This window comes from Polypterus senegalus, chromosome 14, assembly GCF_016835505.1.
Source record: "Polypterus senegalus isolate Bchr_013 chromosome 14, ASM1683550v1, whole genome shotgun sequence".
Lineage (NCBI taxonomy): Eukaryota > Metazoa > Chordata > Cladistia > Polypteriformes > Polypteridae > Polypterus > Polypterus senegalus.
Genome location: NC_053167.1, coordinates 130,183,629 through 130,209,409, shown reverse-complemented (window position 1 = coordinate 130,209,409; position 25,781 = coordinate 130,183,629). Strand labels below are relative to the sequence as shown.

Below are 25,781 nucleotides of genomic sequence, written 5' to 3'. Positions count from 1 at the left end.
TCCACCTCATACACAAGCACTTTTCAAAAAACAAATATGAATGTGAGATTGAAATATCCGGAAATAAAAGATGATTTTTATAATTTTTGCATCATACTCAGATTGTGTTTTATCACAAATATAATGCATACGGAACTGTTTTGTATTTTTATGATTTTTTTTTTTACGTAACATTGTCAAAATCTCTTAATCCAGTTTTGTGTCCGGATGGGCCAGAGGTAACATGCGACTTTTTGGGATGTAGATGAAAATTAGAGTAATATGAAAAAAAAAAACGACACAGTGGGTGAGTTGCAGCGTGCTGATCTGCTCTTAGTATGTGTTTACTGTAACAAGACTAACTTTTGGGTTTAGCACTGTTGCAGTGTGCGCCAGAGCTGCGGACTACCAGCGGACCGAGACTGAGGGGAAGTGCAGGTGCAGTGAGCGTCTTGGAGTTGGACAAGGGGGGCAAAGTTGCACACTGAGACCACCATGTGAGCAGGTTTAACAGACTTTGTACAGTGGGTAATGTTTCAAAATAATTCTGTATGCATCAGAGAGAATGTTAGTGGACCTTAAAAAGCACTTATATGGAAACCATAATTTATATTTATATTTGGACTGACGCACAGCACAATACTGAATCAAATGTATTTAACTCAATGCCATCGAAAAAAAGACAACCAATGCATAGAAATGTTTATGTTTTGTAATACAAGACATAGGAAAATACGGATCAACGTGCATTTAACCATTAATTGTCAGGCACAAAGTCGGTGTCCCTAATTAAGGAATCACTTGGCCACTAGTTCAAGAAATGTGCATTGAAAGATGCGGTCACTTTCTTCCATGCTGCATTCCTTCAGAGAGTGTTGCAGAGAGTCGGGACACCAACTCTCCCTTCAAAGAAAGGAGACTCAGGAACAGCAGCAGAATCAAGCTGTATTGCGTGACTCGGATCAATTGAAATGAGCACCCAGTGGAGGGCATACCCTACCTTTATTACCGCTCTTATCACCCCACACATTTGACTCCCAGCATTCCAGGCCCTCAATCCTGCCTCCAGTTGGTTCCACCAATATTTTCTCAACTAAATGGGTGTAACACCCTTTCTATTCATCATGCTCACTTGACAGGCCCTATTCCCGCCCAGTACCGGTGCGGTGTTCGCCAACCAGTATTTCCTGCCCAAAGGTTTACATTCCCCTTCTGGAAAAGAGGAGAGTTTACTTTCTCCACCCCTCTTTGCATACCTGACCCTTGTCTTATAATAAATTGGTGGTTTCTAGCTTACTCAGAAAAATAAAAATATATAGGCATAGACGTTTTTATGTTAACCCTAACAATACTACTGCTCAATAAGATATAATACTTGTCTTCTCATGTGCTCATGATACACATATACACTGTAAAAAAATGTTACATTTTTAGGGTAAACAATGGGCAGCTGTGGTTGCCAGAATTTTACCCTAAAAAAGAAGGTGACACATTTTTTTTAGGTTTATGGTTTAACTTTATAGTAAGTAACTGTTTTTTCTTTATAACACATTACAATGGAAGTCAATGTTTAACCATAACCTGAAATCCAAGCATTGTGATAAATATGCCAATTTAAACTATTAGAAAATGTTCTCAAGATCAAATACCAGGACATAGTTTGCATCAGTAAAGTAACAACAACTAATAGCAAACGTCTTGTATTATTTAATTATATACATTGAAAAGAATTGAGTGCTTAAGAAAGTTATGGCACATTGTCTGGTGGAGAAGTGACGTTTGCTTTTGTGGTGTTTGGTGTCCTACAGGTGTGCCAGCTTATCGGATACAGCCCTCCATAAATCAGCTTCCATAACCTCAAAAACCCTTCACCATGCACAGAAAAATAAGTCTGCTAACTTTGGTTTTAAGATTTTTAAGTTTTCCTGTTTTGCTATACGGTTGCGAGACATGGACGCTATCCAGTGACCTGAGAGGAAGACTGGACTCCTTCAGTACTGTGTCTCTCCGGAGAATCCTTGGGTACTGCTGGTTTGACTTTGTGTTGCTCATGGAGTCCCGAATGAGGCACATTACCTGCATTGTGAGGGAGCGTCAGTTATGGCACTACGGCCATGTGGCGCATTTCCCTGAGGGTGATCCAGCTCATAAGATCCTCATTGTTGGGGACCCGAGTGGCTGGACCAGGCCAAGAGGTTGCCCATGTAACACCTGGCTGCGGCAGATGGAGGGTCACTTCCGGAGGGTGGGACTGGACTGCGTGTCTGCCTGGGGGGTTGCCAACCGGGATCCCGAGTTGTTTCGTCATGTGGTGGGTGCGGCAACGTGCTGTACCAGTGCAGGCTCCCCATCTTGACTAGACTTGACTTGTTGAAAGGTATGCGGTTCACCCGGAACAATATGGTCAAAGGGGGCGTGTCTTTATGCAAATATGTTAACGTCGGTGTTACTGAGACAGCGCGTTACCGTTTTACAGTTGTTTACCTTTGCTATTTAAGAGTTTTATGCTGTAAAATTAACAGCAATTCTTTCAGTATAACTGTAATGTATCAGTAAACTGTGTAGCATATTTTGAAGGTAGAAAAATATCGATTTTACAGAACTTGGCTGTACAAAATAATAAAATCTGTTGTTTAAGATATATAGGTAATTTGCAGCAGAATATAAGGTAACTTTCCTTTTTTTCAGAAAAGGTATTTTACTTTCACCAGTGTTTTTACCATTAAATTTACTGACATTTTGCACAGCGTATTTCTCTGTGAGCGTCAAGGAGGTATCAATCAAATCGAATTGTATCAAATCAAAATGTATTTGTCACTTTCAATTAATTATGCTCATAGTGCAAATTGTAGTGAAATCCTTAGTTCCTGAAACACAACAAAATATAAATACCGTATATACTCACTGTGGCGAGTGGCTGGGGGTGGTACCTAGCCGGGACGTCCAGAAGGACCGCAGGAGGGATTATGCCTCCTCCAGACCATGAGCGGGCGACCGCCCTGGTGGCTTTGGGGACCATGGGAAAGGAGCATGGAAGCTCAACTCTATAGGAGCCCGTGGTCACCGCCAGGGGGCGCCCAGATGCCTGAGGAGCCCTGGCCCTCAGCAGTTCTGCCACACCCGGAAGTGCTGGGGGGTAGAAGACCAGGGACACCCCCCAGGGAGTGCTTCCAGGTGCACAGCCGGCACTTCCGCCACACTGGGGAGTGCCGGCGGAAGGTTATCGAGAGGCACCGGGAGCACATCCGGGTGTGTATAAAAGGGGCCGCCTCCCTCCATTCGATGGCTGGAGTTGGGTGAGGAGAAGGACGGAGCTCCGATGAGAGGAGTGGAGTGGAGAGGAGGCAGACCTGAAAAGGCATTGAGGAAGAAGGCCTGGACTGTGGGGTGAAAGTGGGTTGTGTGTCTTCACTTTGTAAATAATAGTTGTGATTAAACGTGTGTGGTGCTTTGCAACAATGTCTACCTGTCTGTGTCCGGGCTGTTCCCCACATCACATTAAAGTCGGGTCTTGAAACCCAAAAATTCAATCATAAAATCAGACCCCGACTTATACGCCCATTCAAAAATGCGACACTTAATTTTTTCCTCCTACAATCTCCCATCAGTTTCTCAGACGCACCAAATTTTATTGCAGCAGCGCAGTTACTTTACATGGACTTCATGGCAAATTGAATACACTAGAAAGTGAATAGCGTTTACAGTTATGTGATCTAATATAGATTGATGACTGCATTTTTAATTAAGTTTACTGTACATGAGGATGTACTTTTTCCCCATATCCTCTGTCCCTTTAAATTGAGAGAATGTCTAGCAGTGCATCATTAACTGAGAGGGGTCGAGACCTTAAATGCTGCTGTGCCAGCGTCAATGAGCAAACTGAGGAGAAACGCAAGGCCAAATCAAGATTAGCATGCGGGGCTGATCCTGCTCTGCTTTTCTCTGAGACAGCACTTAGACTTGACGATCATCTCCTCTTCGTACCACACTACAAAGTCTGGTCTTGATCCGCTGCTAGTATTTTACTATCTCAAGTATACTGCAGCTGACCCATAGCTACCAAGTGCTGGCTTCATCGGATGTGACAAATTTCTTATTCCAATAGCTGATGCACACGTTGCACTCTGTACGCTGTTGTTCAAAGGATTTTCCCAGCTGAGTATCATTGTGCTATTGTTAAGTGATGTGAAGTGAAAAGGCTGAAGAAGTTTTATGGGGATGAGGAAGACCAAAAGATGAAGATTTAGGGCAGATCAAAGGAATAGTCTGACACATGCGTAGGTTAAAACTGAGAGGTCAAGATAATGAAAACTTCTTTGGTTAAAGGACAAAAAACGAGAGTCGAGGTCTTAAGGCAAAACTGTCACTGCTATCATTGACTGGGAAGTCTTCATGCTAATTGAAGCTAAGAATGTTTTTGTTTTTTGTTTTTTTAATAAGAAATCTTGGTGAGTGCCAGATGCCACCATTGTATACTGAAAGATGAGATAATATCTCACATACAACTGGCAATGTAGCAAAGAGAAAACATGGCGGTGCCCAAGATGGTCACATTGTAAACAAAACTGTGATGTCAAAATTAAATTAATAATCTTTAAACAATTTTTGTGGAATAATTGTGGAACTCAAAATGCACCCGCTAGGCAGGCTTAGAATAATTTTGTCAAGAATTTTGGTGGTTTCCTCTAGAACCATTTCTGGTATTTTTAGATGCATTATTATTTTTATTTTTGCTTTCATTTACTTTCTGTTATTACACAGTGTTTTCCTTTCTGCCACTGCCCTATCTTTATATAATTCTCTACCATGGCTGTTCGTTTGTCTTTCCAGGATTTTAAATCACCTGTAGCTTGCAAACCGTTTGACCTATTGATGTAAAATTTGGTACACATATACTACGTGAGGTCTGCTCTCCGCTTTCGGGGTGAAGATTGACCTCCAAGGTTATCCCTCTTTGTATTTTTATTTTATTTGATTGTAGAATCAACTCTTGGCAGTGGCCAGCAGGGAGGCCATGTGATGTATGCGGATGGGTGGCGTTCTCCTCACTACCACCTTCGCCTTTTCTTCCCCTACCTCTTCATATCTTAAATCATTTTAAATCAAGACTTAAGTGAGAAATTAAAGAAAACATACTAAGTAATTGCAACACAAACGCTAGGGTGGAGAAAAGAAGAGCTGCTCAGGAAGCAGCAAGAGCATCAACCTCTGAGCAAACAAATGATAAGCGGTCATAGAAAGATGATGAAAACTAGGAATGTGAAAGTCAAGTGCATTCACTGCATGTTATCATGGAGTTTACCGTTACTGGCTGTTTATAACAGTGACTCCCTTCGCTATTCATGTGTTTTCTGGTATATGATGTCTATATACATCCCTTGTAAAAAAACGATGACGCACTCCGAGGCTCGCCTAAAGTTGGATCAAACCAATTTCTTTTGCTACTTCAGCGACTTTTAATGTAAAACCAGCTTCATATTTTCTTCTGATTGAACGCTATCATCATAGATAAGGGAAGCTCTTACGATCAAGGTGTATGAGGGTGTGAGATACAAAAAACACAAATCAGTGCAAGCGTCCCTTCGGAATAATTTGGGTATCACCGTGTGGTCACATAGGCACAATAGAGAAAAACAGACAGAGGTTAGGAGCACACGCTGATACAGCGCATTGCCACAGCCACATAGAAAAAAAGAACCCAAAATGTGTGTTTTTCTTCTGCAAATGTACCTAGCTGTCCACCTTTCTCATGATTTACCCCTCTGAAAGTTTGGCATTTCCTAAATAATGCTTTATTTTATTTATTGGACTAGCCTTTGTTTAGAATATGACAGATTATGAAGACTTTTGTGCTTTAAATACATTTCCACATTCTGAGGTACCTCTTTTAAGTTCAAAATCACATAGATGCAGAATGTATTATTTTGTTGTGCTCTTCAGTTATTTGAAGCTATTTTAAATTTTGTGTGATTTCAATAAAATCAATAAATATATACAGTATATATATATATATATATATATATATATATGTATACTGTTCAAAAGAATTAAAGGAACACTTTTTAATCAGAGTATAGCATAAAGTCAATGAAACTTATGGGATATTAATCTGGTCAGTTAAGTAGCAGAGGGGTTGTTAATCAGTTTCAGCTGCTGTGGTGTTAATGAAATTAACAACAGATGCACTAGAGGGGCAACAATGAGATGACCCCCAAAACAGGAATGGATTAACAGGTGGAGGCCACTGACATTTTTCCCTCCTCATCTTTTCTGACTGTTTCTTCACTAGTTTTGCATTTGGCTACAGTCAGTGTCACTAATGGTAGCACCAGGTGATACCTGGACCCTACAGAGGTTGCACAGGTAGTCCAACTTCTCCAGGATGGCACATCAATACGTGTCATTGCCAGAAGGTTTGCTGTGTCTCCCTGCACAGTCTCAAGGGCATGGAGGAGATTCTAGGAGACAAGCAGTTACTCTAGGAGAGCTGGAGAGGGCCATAGAAGGTCCATAACCCATCAGCAGGACCAGTATCTGCTCCTTTGGGCAAGGAGGAACAGGATGAGCACTGCCAGAGCCCTACAAAATGACCTCCAGCAGGCCACTGGTGTGAATGTCTCTGACCAAACAACCAGAAAGACTTCATGAGGGTGACCCAAGGGCCCCATGTCCTCTAATGGGCCCTGAGCTCACTGCCCAGCAGCATGCAGCTCGATTGGCATTCGCCATAGAATACCAGAATTGGCAGATGCACCACTGGTGCCCTGTGATTTTTACAGATGAGAGCAGGTTCACCCTGAGCACGTGACAGAAGTGAAAGGGTCTGGAGAAGCCATGGAGAACATTATGCTGCCTGTAACATCATTCAGCATGAGCAGTTTGGTGGTGGGTTAATGATTGTCTGGGGAGGCATATCCATGGAGGGTCACACAGACCGCTACAGGCTTGACAAAGGCACCTTGGCTGCCATTAGGTATCAGGATGAAATCCTTGGACCCATTGTCAGACCCTATGCTGGTACAGTGGCTCCTGGTGCACGACAATTCCTGGCCTCATGTGGTGAGAGTATGCAGGCAGTTCCTGGAGGATGAAGGAATTGATACCATTGACTGGCCACCACACTTTCCTGACCTAAATCCAATAGAACACCTCTGGGACATTATGTTTTGGTCCATCCAATGCCACCAGGTTGCACCTCAGACTGTCCAGGAGCTCAGTGATGCCCTGGTCCAGATCTGGGAGGAGATCCCCACAACACCATCTGTCATCTCATTAGAAGCATGCACCGATGTTGTCAGGCATGTATACAAGAACACAGGGGCCATACAAAGTGCTGCGTACAATTTGGAGTTGCTGCAATTAAATTTTGGCAAAATGGACTAGCCTGCCACATCATTTTTTCACTCTGATTTTTGGGGCGTCTTTGAATTCAGGGCTCTGTAGGTTGATCATTTTCATTCAGTATAGATATCCAGGAGGATTTCTTTTTCCCATTGAGATCTGATGTGTTTTCAAAGTGTTCCTTTAATTTTTTTGAGCAGTTTATATATATATATATATATATATATATATATATATATATATATCTTGCACTGCCATTTTGTGGTTCCTTCTTCATGGAGGCTTTGTTCAGTTGCTGGGGTATGTCCCCAGGAATTGTGATGTCACGCATGTGGCCCTTATAACCCAGAAGCTCAGAAGTCACTTCAGAGAAGTTTACGAGTAAAAGCTCAAATCGTGTCTTGTGCTATTGCTGTTGCTTCTGCTGGTTCCTGAGTTTACTGCCTGTGTCTTCTAGTTCAGCGATTTGATTTGACTTCTCGGTTCCTTGACCTTTTTGACCTTTTCCCATTTCTGGTTTTCAATTTCATCTCCTGAGTCCATTATCAAAATTCTTTCCTGCCTTCTTTCAGTCAAGCATAACAAGACTTGTCGTTTTGCCAGGTATTCATCTCAATTTTTTTAAATTCTGCTTTTGTAAATTATAGCACAGCTGTCAGTTCCATTAACATTGTTGACTGGTCTTGATTTGAAATTGTGATTAATGGTGAGATGGCCCTCTCTACATTGCATTAATAAAATCGCCCATGTGACTGGAGTGGCAGTGGGGAACCTCGTTGTGCTTCTGTGGAGTTTTATTCACAAGCGTTATTAACGTGGCTGAAAGGTATGGGTGTGCCTTCTAGTAGCCGCAGTACAGAATAGACGTCAAACCGGCAGGAGACAAAGGGTACAAATACGAGGAGAATGCTCCACAAAAATGTAAGCCAACCAGCCGAGCACCAATAACCCAGTTGCCCACAATCACCCCCATAATGTATTGTTTGTAGAACATGGTCATTCTGAAAATATAAAAATACTAGGGGGCTCCGCCCTCTGCTCGCTTCGTTCGCTAACCCCTGGGTTTGGTTTACCGGATATACAATTTAAAGAGATTGTTATTTTCATGGGAATTGTTACATATGCATTATTTTCACTTTTACTTTAAAACTTCAGTTAAAACAATATTTGGAATTAGCTTCAAGATCACATTGAATTTTGATTCCGTGTTTGGATTTACATTGTGACAACGCAGCGTATAACTGTCCATGAGTGAATACCGTTTCTCTCTCTCTCTAATAAATAAACCGACTTTTTCGAATGTTTGTCCCTGTGATTTGTCAATTGTCATAGCAAAAGCTAATCTAACGGGAAACTGTAAATGTTTTAATACGAATGACATATCAAGATCTCAGTTGGTGTCTAATGTTATCCCCTGAAGATGTACAACATTACCTTTCTGGTCACCTGTTAAAATTTTACATGTCAGAATTGTTCGACCAATTTTGAATACAACTAATCTTGTCCTACTGCACAGCCCATCACTAAAGACGCTTATACATATACACATTTCACCACAGGCATGATTTGAAAACGTTATTTAAAATGGCATTGTGGTAACGCAAGGTTAGAAGAGTTTTGGATAAATAAAAGCAAAATACACCAGGAAATTAAAAGAGTTATAATTTAGGGAAAAGGATTATTATTTAAATAGTAAGAAGTAAAAATCTTTTGCTTTTTAACTTTCAGATTTTAGCCTCCATTTAGGGCTTAATCGGTAGTGCTTTTGACTTTCTGTTGCTGTGACCTGTCTCCTTTTCTGACCATTCTTTTCTCTCACTCTTTTGGTTTCATTTCTGTGTCCAGTCTCTACCGGCTACTAGCTCTGCTATACATAATTTTCTTTGTAATCGCAATACTTGGCCTACCTGCTTGAGTATGTGAATTTCCCCTTGGGATTAATAAAGTATCTATCTATCTATCTATCTATCTATCTATCTATCTATCTATCTATCTATCTATCTATCTATCTATCTATCTATCTATCTATCTATCTATCTATCTATCTATCTATCTCCTTCCTGCCAGTGAGGTCTTAGCTAACTCACTTCCTGACTCTGGACTTGGAAAGCTATTGGCTATAAAATGGCCTGAACCCCTCCTTTTGGGGGTTCATTCAGACCATACACATAATAGGCTAGGTCTGTGTCACAGGGATTTTTTGCTCATCCTAGTGTCAGAACCTTACAACCCTTAAAGAACCCGGCTGCGTATGTCGCCTCTGAGGTACAGTAAAACCTTGGATTGTGAGTAACTTGGTCTGCAAGTGTTTTGCAGGATGAGCAATAGACTTGATAAACGAGCGAGGTCTTGCTATTAGAGTAGTACGTATATGCTTTGCCTGCCGAGCGTCACGTGAGCACAGCTGAGCCGACGGTTCTTTTGTCTCTGCGGGATTATGGGTAATCGTCTCCCACGCTCGGTCTCAGTTGGCGTGCCTCACTCATATAGTCCACATCCGTACGAGTGGATACTGTTTACTACAGCATTGTGACCACCTGTGTGTGTGAGTAAAGAATTGTTTCATTTTGTGAGCGAGCGATGAATCTGTCTAATAACAATGCAATGTCACATTTCCGCGAAATCCTCAAAAGGAGGCAAAAGCAGCTGTCATTGGATTAGTTCCTTGTTAAAGTCACAAAAAAAAGAAAAAGATTCCAGTGAGCCACCAGACAGCAGGGATTCCGTTAGTTAGAGTGAAAGTTGTCCTACACGATAACCCTCCTCCTCCTCATCCTCCTCTTCTGTCTCGTCTCCCTCACACCAGCCACGGTTCTTTTCAAAGGTAAAGTGCCCGTTAATTTGTTTTATGTATTTTTACTTTATATTTTGTATTAATCATTTTTATATGAATATTTTTGAGTTGTGGAACAATTCATCTGAGTTTCTATTATTTCTTATGGGAAAATTCACTTTGATATGCGAATTCTTTGGATTACACGTGTTTCCGGAACAAATTACGCTTACAAACCGAGGCACCACTGTATCTTGCTTAAAAGGTCAGTATAGTGCCATAAGTTCAGCTGTTGGGCTGTGTTGCCACCAAGTGGGCTTCAGTGAAATAACTAGTCCTACCATTTGTCCTAAATTTTAAACGGGCCACATGATCCTGTTTCTCATGTCTTGAGAACAATCGCTGCCCTCTTTTATCCCTCTTGTTCACCTTCAGTGGTTTCTTATTCACATTGAGAGGGTCAGGTATCATTGGCAGAAGGTGGGTCGCCTCTCCTCTACTTTTCTTGCTTTACCTGCCTATTGCTCCTTCAGGATTACCATTATACACAGAATGTATACAGCCCCCTAGTGGTCAATATCAACACTTTGGGATAATGATGTGAATCAACAAATAAACCTGGGGAGATTTGTTTCTTTACGTATTATGGCTCTTTGTGGTCTGTCCCTATCCTGCGCCATCCTTTTCTCCTTGGAAAGCCCTTGTCCACTAGCTAATCCATCAAAAAGTGTAATTATATTAGGGTCCCTTGTTTTCTGTCTGAAACGGGGGCTGTATAGCCTGGCAGGGCGTTCTATTTTTTGCCTCTCTCCCCATCTCCATCATATATCCCACCAAATTAAAATTATTATGCTGCATTTCCTTTAGCTGAAGAGGGGCCATCTGATAATTGGTAACATTCATCCCAGTATCCTGTCTGTTCCGGAAATGTACCTTTATTATTAATAGTTGTATTTTTTATATTTTATAACTGAAGACAGGGTTATGCAGAATAAATTACAGGATTCTTTAATTTATCTGGCAACACATCTGAAAATGAAATAATGTGACAGCGGAGGCTCATGTCAGTATGCCTGTACTGAGGCAGCTCCTAATTATAAACAGTAGGATATATGGTAGCTCTTATTGTTATGTGTCATCATTAGTGTTTCTGTGCCCTCACAGTGGCCTATGGATCTGGATTTCATCTGGGCATTTCAGACAATAATTTGGGGATTCAAAGACCTCTGAGTGACTGAAAGGCAGTTAGTTGTTAAATCTGCTGGCAGCCAGTGCAAAAATATGCATCCAATGGTGTAGTAAGTGCTCTTCAGGCTGCACAACAAGACACTGCGAAACAACAGAAACTGAAAAGATTTGGTCCTGTTGTTTTATATTTATTTCAGGTTTATGGATCCAGGAAGTGGAGAAATAAAGAATTTTGGGTTTAAAACTCACTATTTGCTTGAATGTTCATACTGTATTTAAGCAATGGTGGGAAAATTGCAAACGTGCTTGACTTGTTTCAAACTGAAACAAAAAAACATTTTGGTGCCTCTATAATTGTGGGTGAAAGGTAGCAAGTCTTTAACAAAACACTTTTTAATTACTAACTTTAATATTGTAGAAAGAATTTCACTGTGTTTTGTATCTTCTTCTATAATACCCTACCGTGGTTGTTCGTTTGTCTGTCCAGGATTTTAAATCACCCGTCGCTCGCAAACCGATTGGCCTGACATTTGGTACACATATACTACGTGATGTCTACTATCCGCTTTCAGGGTGAAGATTGACCTCCAGGGTTATTCCTCTTTTTATTTTTATTTTATTTTATTGTTGAATCAACTTTCGGCAGTGGCCTGCATTGTGGCGGTGCAACACATGTGTTTGGGCACCGTTCACATCCCTACCACCTTTGCCATCACTTCCCATATCGCTTCATATTGTGCTGGTCGGCTGGGGGTTGTGCCCAGCTGGGATGCCTGGAAGGACTGGGAGAGGGACTATGCCAACCCCGGGGTCATGGGAACTGAGCATGGAAGCTCAACCCTGTAAGGGCCCATGGCCACCACCGGAGGGCATCTGGAAGATTGAGGAGCCCTGGACGTCAGCACTTCTGCCACACCTGGAAGTGCTGCCAAAAGGCTTACCAGTTACACCCGGAGTGCTTCTGGGTGCTCATGCGGCACTTTTGCCATACCAGGAAGTGCCACAGGAAGATCATCAGAGGGCACCTGGAGCATGTCCGGGTGGGTATAAAAGAGGCCACCTTCCTCCAGTCATTAGCTGGAGTCGGGATTAAGAGGACGAAGCTTGGGAGAGAGGAGCAGTGGTGGTGAAAGGAGGGACTGTTGAGAGGCCTGGACTTAAGGGTGATTGGTGCAGGGTCACTGTGTGCTGTGCGGGACTGTTAATAGTGTAAATAACTACATGTGTGTTTGAACCATCGGTGTCTGCCTGTCTGTATCCAGGCTGAACTTCCACAATATCTTAAATCATTCTTGAGGCAGAGTGCCAGCTTAAGTGAAAAATTAAAGAAAACGTACCAAGTAATTCCAACTATCAGTTTTAACATGAAAAGATGCCAACGAAAGAAGAGAAGAAGCAGCCGCTAGGGTTGTGAAAAGAAGAGCTGCTCAGGAAGCAGCAAGCGCATCAACCTCTGAGCAAACGAATGTTAAATGTACAGAGAAAGAGGATGAGGACTAGGAATGGTCAAGTCAAGGGTATTCACTGCACGTTATGCGGTACGCCCTTACTGGTCTGTAATAGTAATGAACACATAAACCTATAATATCAAAGTACTTTACTTAAGCAATTAACATCTTAAGGTGAGCATTTTAGCTGTACAGGTAATAAGAATTTTTCAAATTGGGCTTTTTGAAGCAGAAATGCATAGAGGCCAACTACTGCCATCTGCTGGGAAGAATTGTGAACTGCGCTCTTAAGCAGTCCTTCCCAAACTCCAGGGAACCCCTGTGGCTGCAGGTTTTTGTTCCAACCAGCTTCTAAATAATAATAATACATTTTATTTATTCATAGGCACCTTTCTAAACACTCAAGGACTCTGAACAATAGATGAAACACACATTATAAACAAAACTAAAATGCAAAATTTAAAATCAGACAGAGCAATTGTAATCAAAGAGAAAAGGCAGTCTTAAACAAATAAGTTTTAAGTTTGGATTTGAAAAGTGAAAATGATTCAATATTTCTAAGCTCAGATGGTAGTGAGTTCCAGAGCAACTGAATGCTCTGCTCTCCATGGTGGTAAGACGGACGAAGGGGACAGTCAAGTAGATGGAGGAAGAGGCCCTAAGGGTGCAGGAGGGAATGGCAACATGGAGGAGGTCAGACAGATATGGAGGGGCGAGGTTGTGGAGAGCCTTAAAAGTTAATGGAAGAATTTTGAATTGAATGCGGAACTTAACTGGAAGCCAATGAAGCTGCTGCAAGACGGGAGTGATATGGTGAATAGAGGGGGCTCTAGTATCTATCTATCTATCTATCTATCTATCTATCTATCTATCTATCTATCTATCTATCTATCTATCTATCTATCTATCTATCTATCCACAATCCTTGGTTTGAATTCTGCTCTTGGACTTCGCCAGTGTGAAGTTTGTATGTTATCCGTTTATTTGTGCTTTTTTTTTCACTGGGCGCACCAGTTTTCTTCCCACATCTTGAAAGGCATGCTGGGTAGGCTAATTGGCTTTGTGATGGATTGGTGTCCTGCCCAGTGATGTCATGATAGGTTCTGTCCTCCTGCATCACTGATTAAGTGTGTCTGTTATGGAATGTGTGTAAAGCTCTATGACCCTGAAGTGGATAATCCAGATTTCATAATAGAAGGTTTGGTTTGTATCTAAGCTGAATATATATGGGAATAAAGTATTTTTTCTGACAGACAACATCTAGATATCAATTATTGATTTCAAAGCCACTGTCTAGTTATTGTCTAGCTGTAGTTATTTTCCTACAATTCCATCATCCATTGGTGCCTTGCCAATTTGCTTCAAACTAGCAAGTAGAGCAGTTACATTTAAAATTGTGTCTCCCTTTAATTCTGCAGCTCTGACTGCTGGCTTTCATTCCAGGTAAGTTCTGATGATCTGTGCCTTCACTCAATTAATTAGACTTTCATTTGCCTTTTTATATGCATAATCCTGTCTGAAGACACACTTGCAAGCATGCATAATGCATAATAGCTGTACAGTCGTGGCCAAAAGTTTTGACCAATATTAATTTTCACAAAGTTTGCTGCCTCAGTTTTTATGATGGCCATTTGCATCTACTCCAGAATGTTTTGAAAAGTGAGCAGATGGATTACAATTAATTGCAAAGTTCCTCTTTGCCATAAAAATGAACGTAACCGCAAAAAATACATTTCCACTGCATTTCAGTCCTGTCATAAAAGGACCATCATTGCTTTGCACAAAAAGGGCTTCTAAGGCAAGGATATCGCTGTTAGTAAGACACCATTTATCGGATCGAGCATCAAGAACTTCAGGGAGAGACGTTCAGTTAGTTTGAAGAAGGCTTCAGGGTGCCCAGGAAAGTCCAGCAAGTGCCAGGACCATCTATTAAAGTTGATTGAGGTGCGGGATCGGGGGACACCACCAATGCAGAGCTTAATCAGGAATGGCAGCAGGCAGGTGTGAGTGAGGTGAAGACTTTTGGAGGATGGCCTGGTGTCGAAGAAGGGCAGCAAAGAAGCCAAGAAAAACATCAGGGACAGACTGATGTTCTGCAAAAGGTACAGAGATTGGACTGCTGAGGGAAAGTCAGTTTCTCTTATGAATCCCCTTTCTGATTGTTTGGGGGGTTCGGAGAAAAGAAAAGGTGAAGAGAGCTACCATCAGTCCAGTGTCACGCCAACAGTAAAGCATCCTGAGACCATTCATGTCAGCCAAGACAGTGGGCTCTCTCACAATTTTGCCTAAGAACACAGCCATGAATAAAGAATGGGACCAAAACATCCTCTTAGAGCAACTTCTCCCAACTGTCCAAGAACAGTTTGGTGACCAGCAATGCCTTCCCCAGCATGATGGAGCACTGGGCCATAAGATAAAAGTTTTAACTAAGTGGCTTGGGGAACAAACATTGACATTTTGGGTTCATGGCCAGGAAACTCCACAGACCAGGGGACAATGGGACTGCATTGAGAACTTGTTCTCAATCCTCAAGAGGCGGGTGGACAAACAAAAACCCACACATTCTGACAAACTCCAAGCATTAATTATGTAAGAATGGGCTGGCATCAGTCAGGATTTGGCCCAGAAATTGATATACAGCATGCCAGGGTGAATTGCAGAGAGCTTGAAAAAGAAAGAAGGGCCAACACTTCAACTATTGACTCTTTGCATAAACTTAATGTTATTGTCAATAAAAGCCTTTGAAACTTATAAAGTGCTTGTAATTCTACTTCAGTACACCACAGAAACATCTGACAAAAAGATCTAAAAAGACTGAAGACGCAAACTTTGTGAAAACCAACACTTGGGTCATTCTCAAAACATTTGGCCGCGACTGTACATAGAGAAGAGTTGTTATCAGTTACACATATGGATGTTCATCATTAATTGTCCACTTCCTTGAGAATATTTAGAAAAAATTATAATATTCCATAAATTAAACTTCTCAAATCTTAACTGTTCTGGAGCAACAAAAGTGTTGTAGAAAAATATAATTGAGTGGGAAATCAGAACACAAGAAGATGTTTAAGAGGCATCTATGACCCAGGGGTAAGAATTTACACTTTAAATGTAAAGAGCAGGGTGCCACATTCAGTCTTTGTTACTGTCTACAGAGGTTGTATAGCAGCCCCTGGTGCAGTCGTGCTATTGTAAGATGTGGAAGATGCCTATGAACCTATCATTCGTTCCTTCAGGGTGTAGGAAGATACCAGAGTACCTAGTGAACCCAGATAACACAGGGGGTGTGCAGACTTGTCACAGGGAGTGACCAGACCAGAAGTTGAAGTCCGGCCCTTGCAGCAGTAAAACAATAAAATAACACTAACAATGCTGCCATTAGTGAGGGTTTTAATGTCTGCAAAAGTCTAGGTCCAAAAAATATTACTAGGTATGCTTTAAAACAGTTTGAAGAATACCTCGCTATTTTTTTTCCAACATTTACTTCCACAGTCCCCTTTGCTAAAGTGGCTCCAGATGAACTAAATGATTATAGACCCATGTCCTCATGTTCTTAGTAAAGAAGAGCTTTGAAAGGATTGTTGTAAGTCATAGTCTAAAGTGCACATACTGTACCAATATTTAGACCAGCCTGATACATAAACCAGAGCAGGTCTTCAGATTATTCTGTGACTGAAATTGATTTAGAAGCTCTTAGAAGGCACTACATGTCATCATGTGGTTCTCTCTGATGTGTTTCCTTCTGCTTCAGCTTTCAGTACAATTCAGCTAAGCATTTTGGTTCAGAGATTACTTTGAATGAAGGTCTGGCTTGGTACTTGACTTTTTGAGCCCTAGATCGCATCAAATTAAACTATCAAAAGGATGCCTGAATTGCACACTGTCGTACACTTTTCACCAGGTTATTTTCTGTCTGCCATACTCAGTATTCTTTATCCTAACAATTGCAGATTTTGTTCAGTTTTGTCTAGGATAAAGGTATGTAATACATAAATATAAGCTGTAGTAACCATCTCTCCATCTACATGTTATCCATTCATCCATTATCCAACCCGCTACAGTATATCCTAACTACAGGGTCATGGGGGTCTGCTGGAGCCAATCCCAGCCAACACAGGGCGCAAAGGCAGGAAACAAACCCCGGGCAGGGCGCCAGCCCACCGCAGCTACCTGTTATCAAACCTGATTAATCAGGTTTAGCAGCATTAATGGGAATGCAGCTGTGATAGCAGCATTAATGGGAACCTTCCCAGAATGCCGCAGCAGTCCACCAATGGCACAATCACCCGTACTCATGCAGGAGGACAATTTAAAGTCAGCAATTATAATGATATGAATTGGCAAATGTTGCTAAGGATAAAGTGGCCTGTCCTGTCCATCAGACTACATTTGTATTGTGACCCTTATCAGGAAATGCAGGGTGAAAAGAAATGAATGAGCCAGGTTAAAAAAAAACAGATTATCTGAAGAAAAACTCGCAAAAATGGAAAACAGATAGACTCCACAAAGACCTCCCTTATTGATACTCCATTGGTCAGTTTGTTAGAGGATGATAATAAGGAGGAGTATGGAACAGTCTTTTGAATTTGTTAACATGGCACTCATTTATCCATCCATCCATCCTTAAAGATGTTCACCTGCTTTAGGGTCACAGGGAGCTGGGCCCTATCCTGACAGCATACTGAACAAGAAAGGACCAGCACTTGACAGAGCCCTCTCACAAACACATCCACCATCTCTAACACTAGGACAGTGTAAAGTAATAAATGTACAAACTTCTCAACTTTTCATATGATGCTACTTTGGTCTATTTATTGCATGATAATAAGGAAGAGAAAGTAGGAGGAACAGTCTTACATTTCCCTTGGAACAAATGAAGTTCTATCTATCTATCTATCTATCATATAGTGCCTTTCACATCTATCTATCTATCTATCTATCATAAGAGATGACTGGCAGCCCAACTGGGCCTGGATGCTCAGGATATGGAAGGATGGGGGAAGGCATCTTCTTTAAGGCACTGTCTCCCCCGAGACGCTGGATGGCAGCTCCACGGGATTACAGGAGTGCCTCGGATTCCTGCAGGGCAATATGGGACTTGAAGTTCTTTATCTCAGCCCTGTTGGGTGCCGTGGGTACTGCCAGGGGATGCTGTGGAGGACTTATGTGAGACAAGGTTTTCCCCTAACCCAGAAGTGCTGGCAGGCCAAGTGAACAGAAGGGCAGAAGTACTTCCAGGTTGGCCAATATAAAAAGGACCACCTTAAACCCAGTCGGGGAGCCAGAGTTGGGTGGATGGTAGACAAAGCTTGTTGGGAGGAGTGGAGGAGGAAGAAAGAGAGGGAGAAAAGAATTGTGTGGGCTGTGTTGCTTATTTACTTGTGGCTGTAGTGCTGGGAAAAGCACAGTGAAGAGTAACGAATGAACAAGCTCATTATGCTTTTGACTTGTGTCCTCAGTGTGTGTGTGTTGGGGTTGAGGAGCGACAGTGCCCTCTGGTGTCTATCTGGATGGCTTTATTAAAACTGAATTGCTGTTCATTATTAAATACAACAGAGGCAACAGAGGTTTACATTGATTTTAGGAAAGAGACAAAACCTCACCCATGGTGGTTATAGACAAGTACAAGTATTGTAGTTATAGTGGAGGAAATGTACATAAGATTCCTTATAGTTAAAAAAAACAACCTCTTCTAATGTTGCAATGTTGAAATTTCTGCATCGTTCCATTTTAAACCTCCTTAATCTGGTTTTAGAGCTGGCTACATCGGGCGTAAGGCAGAAAGCAGCTCCTGATGGACTGTGTTGTAAATACTTTACCGTGTTACTCTTTTTTAACATGATCTTCAGGCTCCAGTCTATTGTAATGTGTACATAATACAATGACATACTTGTGTGCAAGTCTCCAGAAAATAGTGATGGCAGTACAATACCAACAAAACAAAAGACACGTAAAAAAGTATACATGCAATACACACACACACACACACACACACGTGTATATATATATCTATATATAAAATCCAACATCTGTCTGTCTGTAGGTCTGTTCGCTTTTCATGAGAGAACTACTTGACGGATTTAGATTCGGGTTTTTTTCTATAATTTGCTTGAACATTCCGGTTGATTATGCGACTTCTCTCATTTTGCAATGTATCAGAGTTCACTTGCAGTACGGATTTATTTGCGATAATTAGAGAAAGATGCAGTAGGCCGAAGGGAGGGTGGTGGGGCCCTCCTCAATTGCGCACCAGCCTCCATTCAAGTTGCTCTACCTATCGCCACGTGTTGGAGCGCACCTTGCCTCTGCTTAGCTAGCAATACCTGTTTGTTCAGCGGACATTGCCATCTACAGATTGTTAAGGAGTAACGTTTGACGTTTTTAAGAGACAGAGATCAGAGCTATGTGTGTTTTAGGGGGTAGCTGCTGATTGCCAAAGATATCATGGCCACATGGGGGACACTGTCCCGTCAGAGCTGAACATGATCAGATATAGTCCCAACGTTTGATGCTGGAGTGTACCTACGTTCTGCTTGGCCAGAATTACATATTCTTTTTAATAGATTTTTAAAGTTTTTCCTGTTTCAATACTATTTATATATATATATACAGTATTGCCCCTGGAATCCGAATGCCCCAGAACTCAAACAACTTGGAATCCAAATGAAACCGGAATCCGAACGCTGCTTTGGAATCCGAACACCCAGCATGTTGTTCGTGTGTGTTTGTGTTCACGTTTCCCCAGCGCTTGGGCCACCCATACTCTTTGTCATTCAGTTTGTTGTCGGAAGCTGTAGTGAAAGCATCTCATGTGATTTTCACTGCTAATTTTATGCTTTTGTGCCTGTTTTGTGTTATTTTTTTTACATAAAAACTGTATTTGCCATGGGTCCTGTAGTGAGGAAAATAAGAATAAGAGGAAAGCTGTTAGAGCTACAGTTTTTAATTTTATTAATTTACTAGGGGTCTGTGCCTCCTGCTCGATTCAGTCGCACACCCCCAGGGGCGCGCAGCGAGCCAGCCAACTCACATCTCTCCCACTCATATTGTGAAGGAGTGGGTGGACCTTTTGTCTCACTGTCTTGTCTCCAAGAAAATCATGTATCGATTGTCTCCTTCCAAGCCTTCCAAGATTTTTTCTTTAAGAGAGAGACATTTTTATTCAAATATTATTATTTGTTAAAGTCCAGTGTATTTACTGTTAAAATATTTTGAAAATTCGAGAGTGTGGGACCCAGGAACGGATTAATCCAGTTTCTATTATTTTAAAGAGGAAAAATTTTCTTGGAACTCGAATGATTTTGAACTCGAACAGGGTTCTGGAACGGATTAAGTTTGGATTCCAAGGTATCGCTGTATATGTGCGATCAGCTAAAGGGCCTGAATAATAGTAGTACCACACCAGACCAGGGGGTGGCGTGCTGCACTAACTCTGTTTCAATACTTAGCAGACCATCCACAGGAAATCCCGCTAGGTTCCGGGCCATCATGCCTAATAGCTGCAAGCAACCATCAAAACAACTGGTTCAAAATGGTGCTACGGAAAAAAAGTCATTTTAATGTAATAATGCTAAAATGCATCAAATCAAGAAACAAGTATTGTGATCGTCCAAAAATTCAACCTTGAGATTTTAATAAAGCCGAGTGTTTTAGACTTCCCTGAGTCAGATTTACTTTTTTGGTAGGGGAAGTTTTATAATCGTCCAAAAATATGATTTCGAGATTTTGATGAATCTCGATGTTTTAGACCTCCCTGAGTCAGAAAATACCACTTTTGGAATTATGTCTGTGTGTGTGTCTGTAAACACGATAACTTGAGTTCGCTTTCACTGGTCAACCTATTTTTGCATACAAGTATTAGGTACAGAGCATAGATTTCTATCAACTTTTGGGCCATTTCCGTTAAGCGAAGTGGTACTTTACCTTTTATTCACGCATCTGCAGAGTCTGATTTATTCAACTTTACCTTTATAATAATTGTTCAATATGTTTTAATTCGATTTGTTGTTGATGGATCTTTAATGTATATAATATAAAAATGTAATCGTTGCCTTGCGGTTTACTCCTCAAATATCCATCCCCATCCCCATATCTGAGTATACGAGAAAGTCCAGGGGAGACCACTCCTGATTTTTTATATATTTGTGTATCAACACCAGCCAAATGCATGTGTAAAGTATATAAATATAAATACTGTGTATGCGTGACCATTTAAAGCATAAATTCCAGTGACACACTGATTATATTTTGATTATTCCTTTATAACTAGCACACAGTGTACTGATTCATTCAGATCTCAAGTGTATGTGACTGCTTAAACAATAATGATTTATTTTTAACTCAGATATTTAAATTTCCTCTTCAGGGGGCTCTCTTCAGCTGACACTCCAATACAATGAAGATTACAATGCTGCTCCCCCTATAGTAAAATTTACTACCATTCCTTTTCATCCAAACGGTAAGCCTTACACGCTGCTTGTTTTTCTTGTTTTCTTACATAAATATCTGTTTGCTGTTGGGTAGATTTTTGTTGCAGTAAGTTGATAGAATTATAAATAAACACCTTGAAAAGATTGCTTGTCGCTTGCTGTGTGGATACCACTGTTACTTTATTCTTGTTCTGTTTATGTTTAGTGGATAAGCATTCTGGGAGACCCTGTATAAGCTTTCTGGATAATAAGGAGCTGTGGAAGACAGGCTTCACAATGGCCACTGTCCTTCTGGCTGTGCAGGTAAGTCCATCAGATTTGCTAGGTTAATTCATAAACGTGGTAAGGTTTAGGTAAACTTCTTTATATTACAAAACTAACATAAAATCCAGCACAAACATGTGATTTAATATAGTGCACATAAGACAAAGACCAAAAAGAGGCTTTGCCCCACGAATGGAGACACTGAAGGGAATAATATTTTAACTATAAAGCTGGCGGGTGGAAGAATCGCAGCTGGGACGGTGGCGTACATCAAAAGAACTTATTCTTGGTAGATTTCAGCCGTGACAATGCAGAAATCTGTTAGAAATTCATGAGGACTATTTTTGATTTGTTTGTCATTTTTTACTCAGTAAAGTGCGCTATACCAATGTAAACTGAATTGAATTGTTCTGAATTGAATCAATATTTTTGTATTTGATTTCCTTTTACGTTTTTGGTGAAGCCATCGCAGTACCATCTTGTTTTCTTATTTTTCCACGAGCTCTTCTATTTTGTGTGTTAGTTTGCATTGGGGCCATATTGGTTGTAGCAAGACGACGATAGACTTTATTAAAGGACACGCTTTGCATATTCAATCAACAGATTTTAAAAGTATTTAGGGAATTGGACTTACCTTGTTTTGACTGATCTCTGGTTTAGTTTTGGCTTTGGTGTTCTGATTTCTGACTTGCATTACTGACCTTGGCTTGTTGACTGGCCTTATAGATTATCCCTTTACTGTAACTTGTTTGTACCTCCACCACTCCAGATTAAAATCCTAACAGAAGTCCAGTCATACAAGTCACTTTTATTTACATTTTCTAGAATATCTGCTTATAGGTAAGCCTTCTTATGTCCATGTATCTGGCTGTTTTATTTTTTTTTGTCCTCTTGGAGTAGCCAGAGCAGTCTTTCTTGTAAAACTCCTGTCCATTTTGGGCCTAGCATCATTTGTGTGGCTATGATGTTCATCTATGAGCTGCCTGGACACACTCTAAGGGGTATGTTCTGAGTTTTTGGGCGTCTGAGGAGAGAGAGAAGAACAGACTCATGGGATATTTCAGCCATAACCCCTTCCTCGGTGGTCCTCTTTGTGCTTCCAGAGTTTCTGGCAGGAGTAGGAAATGTGAACTGTGACACCAAGGTCTGCCCTTGTTTTCACATAAGGTTGTATTATGCAGTTTCTTTCATTTTGTCGGTCATCTCTGTATCTCATATTTCCTCCTTCTCCTAGACGTAGCCTCATGGTTCATCATATTGTAATATAAGCCATAACTTAATCTTTGTATTACGAAAGCAGGACTTCCAGGAAACTAATCAGGTATACAGTGCATCCGGAAAGTATTCACTGCGCATCCCTTTTTCCACATTTTGTTATGTTACAACCTTATTCCAAAATGGATTAAATTAATTTTTTTCCTCAGAATTTTACACACAACACCCCATAATGACAACGTGAAAAAAGTTTACTTGAGGTTTTTGCACATTTATTAAAAATAAAAAAATTGATAAAGCAAATGTACATAAGTATTCCCAGCCTTTCCCATGAAGCTCCAAATTGAGCTCAGGTGCATCCTGTTTCCCCTGATCATCCTTGAGATGTTTCTGCAGCTTCATTGGAGTCCACCTGTGGTCAATTCAGTTGATTGGACGTGATTTGGAAAGGCACACACCTGTCTATAGAAGGTCCCACAGTTGACAGTTCATGTCAGAGCACAAACCAAGCATGAAGTCAAAGGAATTGTCTGTAGACCTCCGAGACAGGATTGTCTCGAGGCACAAATCTGGGGAAGGTTACAGAAAAATGTCTGCTGCTTTGAAGGTCCCAATGAGCACAGTGGCCTCCATCATCCATAAGTGGAAGAAGTTTGAAACCACCAGGACTCTTCCTAGAGCTGGCCAGCCATTTAAACTGAGCAATCAGGGGAGAAGGGCCTTAGTCAGGGAGGTGACCAAGAACCCTATGGTCAGTCTGTTAGAGCTCCAGAGGTCCACTGTGAAGAGAGGAGAACCTTCCAGAAGGACAACCATCTCTGCAGCAATCCACCAATCAGGTCTGTATGGTACAGTGGCCAGACAGAAGCCACTCCTTAGTAAAAGGCACATGACAGCCCGCCTGGAGTTTACCAAAAGGCACCTGAAGGACTCTCAGACCATGAGAAACAAACTTCTCTGGTCTGATGAGACAAAGATTGAACTTTTGGTGTGAATGCCAGGCGTCACGTTTGGAGGAAACCAGGCACCGCTCATCACCAGGCCAATACCATCCCTACAGTGAAGCATGGTGGTGGCAGCATCATGCTGTGGAGATGTTTATCAGCGGCAGGAACTGGGAGACTAGTCAGGATAAAGGGAAAGATGACTGCAGCAATGTACAGAGACATCCTGGATGAAAACCTGCTCCAGAGCGCTCTTGACCTCAGACTGGGGCGACGGTTCATCTTTCAGCAGGACAACGACCCTAAGCACACAGCCAAGATATCAAAGGAGTGGCTTCAGGACAACTCTGTGAATGTTCTCGAGTGGCCCAGCCAGAGCCCAGACTTGAATCCGATTGAACATCTCTGGAGAGATCTTAAAATGGCTGTGCACCGAAGCTTCCCATCCAACCTGATGGAGCTTGAGAGGTGCTGCAAAGAGGAATGGGCGAAACTGGCCAAGGATAGGTGTGCCAAGCTTGTGGCATCATATTCAAGAAGACTTGAGGCTGGAATTGCTGCCAAAGGTGCATCGACAAAGTATTGAGCAAAGGCTGTGAATACTTATGTACATGGGATTTCTCAGTTTTTTTATTTTTAATAAATTTGCAAAAACCTCAAGTAAACTTTTTTCACGTTGTCATTATGGGGTGTTATGTGTAGAGTTCTAAGGAAAAAAATGGATTTAATCCATTTTGGAATAAGGCTGTAACATAACAAAATGTGGAACAAGTGATGCGCTGTGAATACTTTCCGGATGCACTGTATGCACTTTGAGGTCATCCATCTTGATTGCTGTGGCAAAAATGTAGTTCTGGGCAACAGTGTCCACCCTTTGTAGTTGTTTCTTTAAGCCTTTCTCTTTAGTGTGAAGGTTTAGGTCAGTTTTTGAATTTATCTTGCCTTCTTTTAACTCAGTTTACACCGTGGTATCTGATGCTACTTAAGGGAAACAAGACTGTATAAAAACACAGATGAGTAAAAGTGTTTGATTGAAGGACTTTATAAGCCTTTATCATTAAACAACAATATAGAAAAAACATTAAATTGAAACAATCATTAGAACATTTTAAATCTTCCATTACCTGTATGCTCACAATGTAAAATGGCCTTAAAGACGTACTGTGACTAATCATGGTCTGTAGTTCTCACTTCATCCGATATTCGTCTCTCCTTTTTTAGGTGTGGCTATAGAATAAAAAATGATTTTCAGACAGCTTCGAAAAACCTCTGAAAAGAGTTTAAATGTTCTCTTTGGCAGACGAGCCTGGCTATACTTGATAAGCACCTGCAGTTACTCCTAATTCCTGTAGACACCTTTGTTCTAAAAAGATGGATTAAAGTAATCCAGTGTGTTAACTGAATTGAAATGCAATTCATATGCACATGGTGCCTTTCATTTTGGCCTGGCTTTATTGTGTTATAATTAAAAATATATCTACTAAATTATAAATTGCTTCTCATTGTGACACAATTTGTGTCAGTTTATAATACAAAATACAAAGTACAGTGTGTTGCATTTTCATTTATGTCAATAGATTGTGTCTAATAATTAAAAGCAAAACAAACGTATTGCCTTCCGCTCAGCTGCTGCTTGCGTGTGTTACATTTCGATTCAAGACCACATTTTAATTGTGCCAAAACTAAATGTAATCAAATGACCAATCAGCATCAAAAGGGGGGTGGTAAGGGGCATCAACAGTTGGGGTAAGAGGCGTTCTAATTATCAGTGTGTTCAACAAGTGCTAAAGACGGCGAACATGAAGTTGATAAGGCAGGGGAGCTGACAATGTAAACGACAATTTCATTCCCTTCTATGTCCAAAGAAGGCAAAAAATTCAGAGGTGAACGTTGGTAGGCTTTGCACCCTAGGACCCAAGTTACCCAAACTACTCTATAACATTTCAGTAATTATTTACTGCTCTGGTGCTGATCTTTCTGATTATTGTGGAGACCAGCCTCGACACAGACAGACAGACACTGATGGTTCAAACACCACAACAAGTTTATTCATATTAACAAACTATTTACACTACCACCCACACAACCCGGTGCCTCTGCACCACACACCCTCATCCCGGGCCTCTCAATCTCCAGCCTTCCTTCACCGCCTCCACTCCTCTCCTTCGAGCTTCGTCCTCTTCCACCCAACTCCAGCTGA

General features: G+C 41.2%; 1 protein-coding gene across 3 annotated transcripts in view; it reads left to right on the top strand.

Moving 5' to 3' along the window:
* Nucleotides 1-25,781, top strand: part of LOC120515052 (ubiquitin-conjugating enzyme E2 U-like) — a 161,646-nt gene that overhangs the window by 46,962 nt on the left and 88,903 nt on the right. For all 3 annotated transcript variants that reach the window (XM_039735760.1, XM_039735757.1, XM_039735758.1), the window contains exons 4-5: nucleotides 21,095-21,187; nucleotides 21,364-21,461. In XM_039735760.1, coding sequence (XP_039591694.1) covers nucleotides 21,095-21,187; nucleotides 21,364-21,461 — 191 coding nt within the window. The remainder of the gene's footprint in view (nucleotides 1-21,094; nucleotides 21,188-21,363; nucleotides 21,462-25,781) is intronic.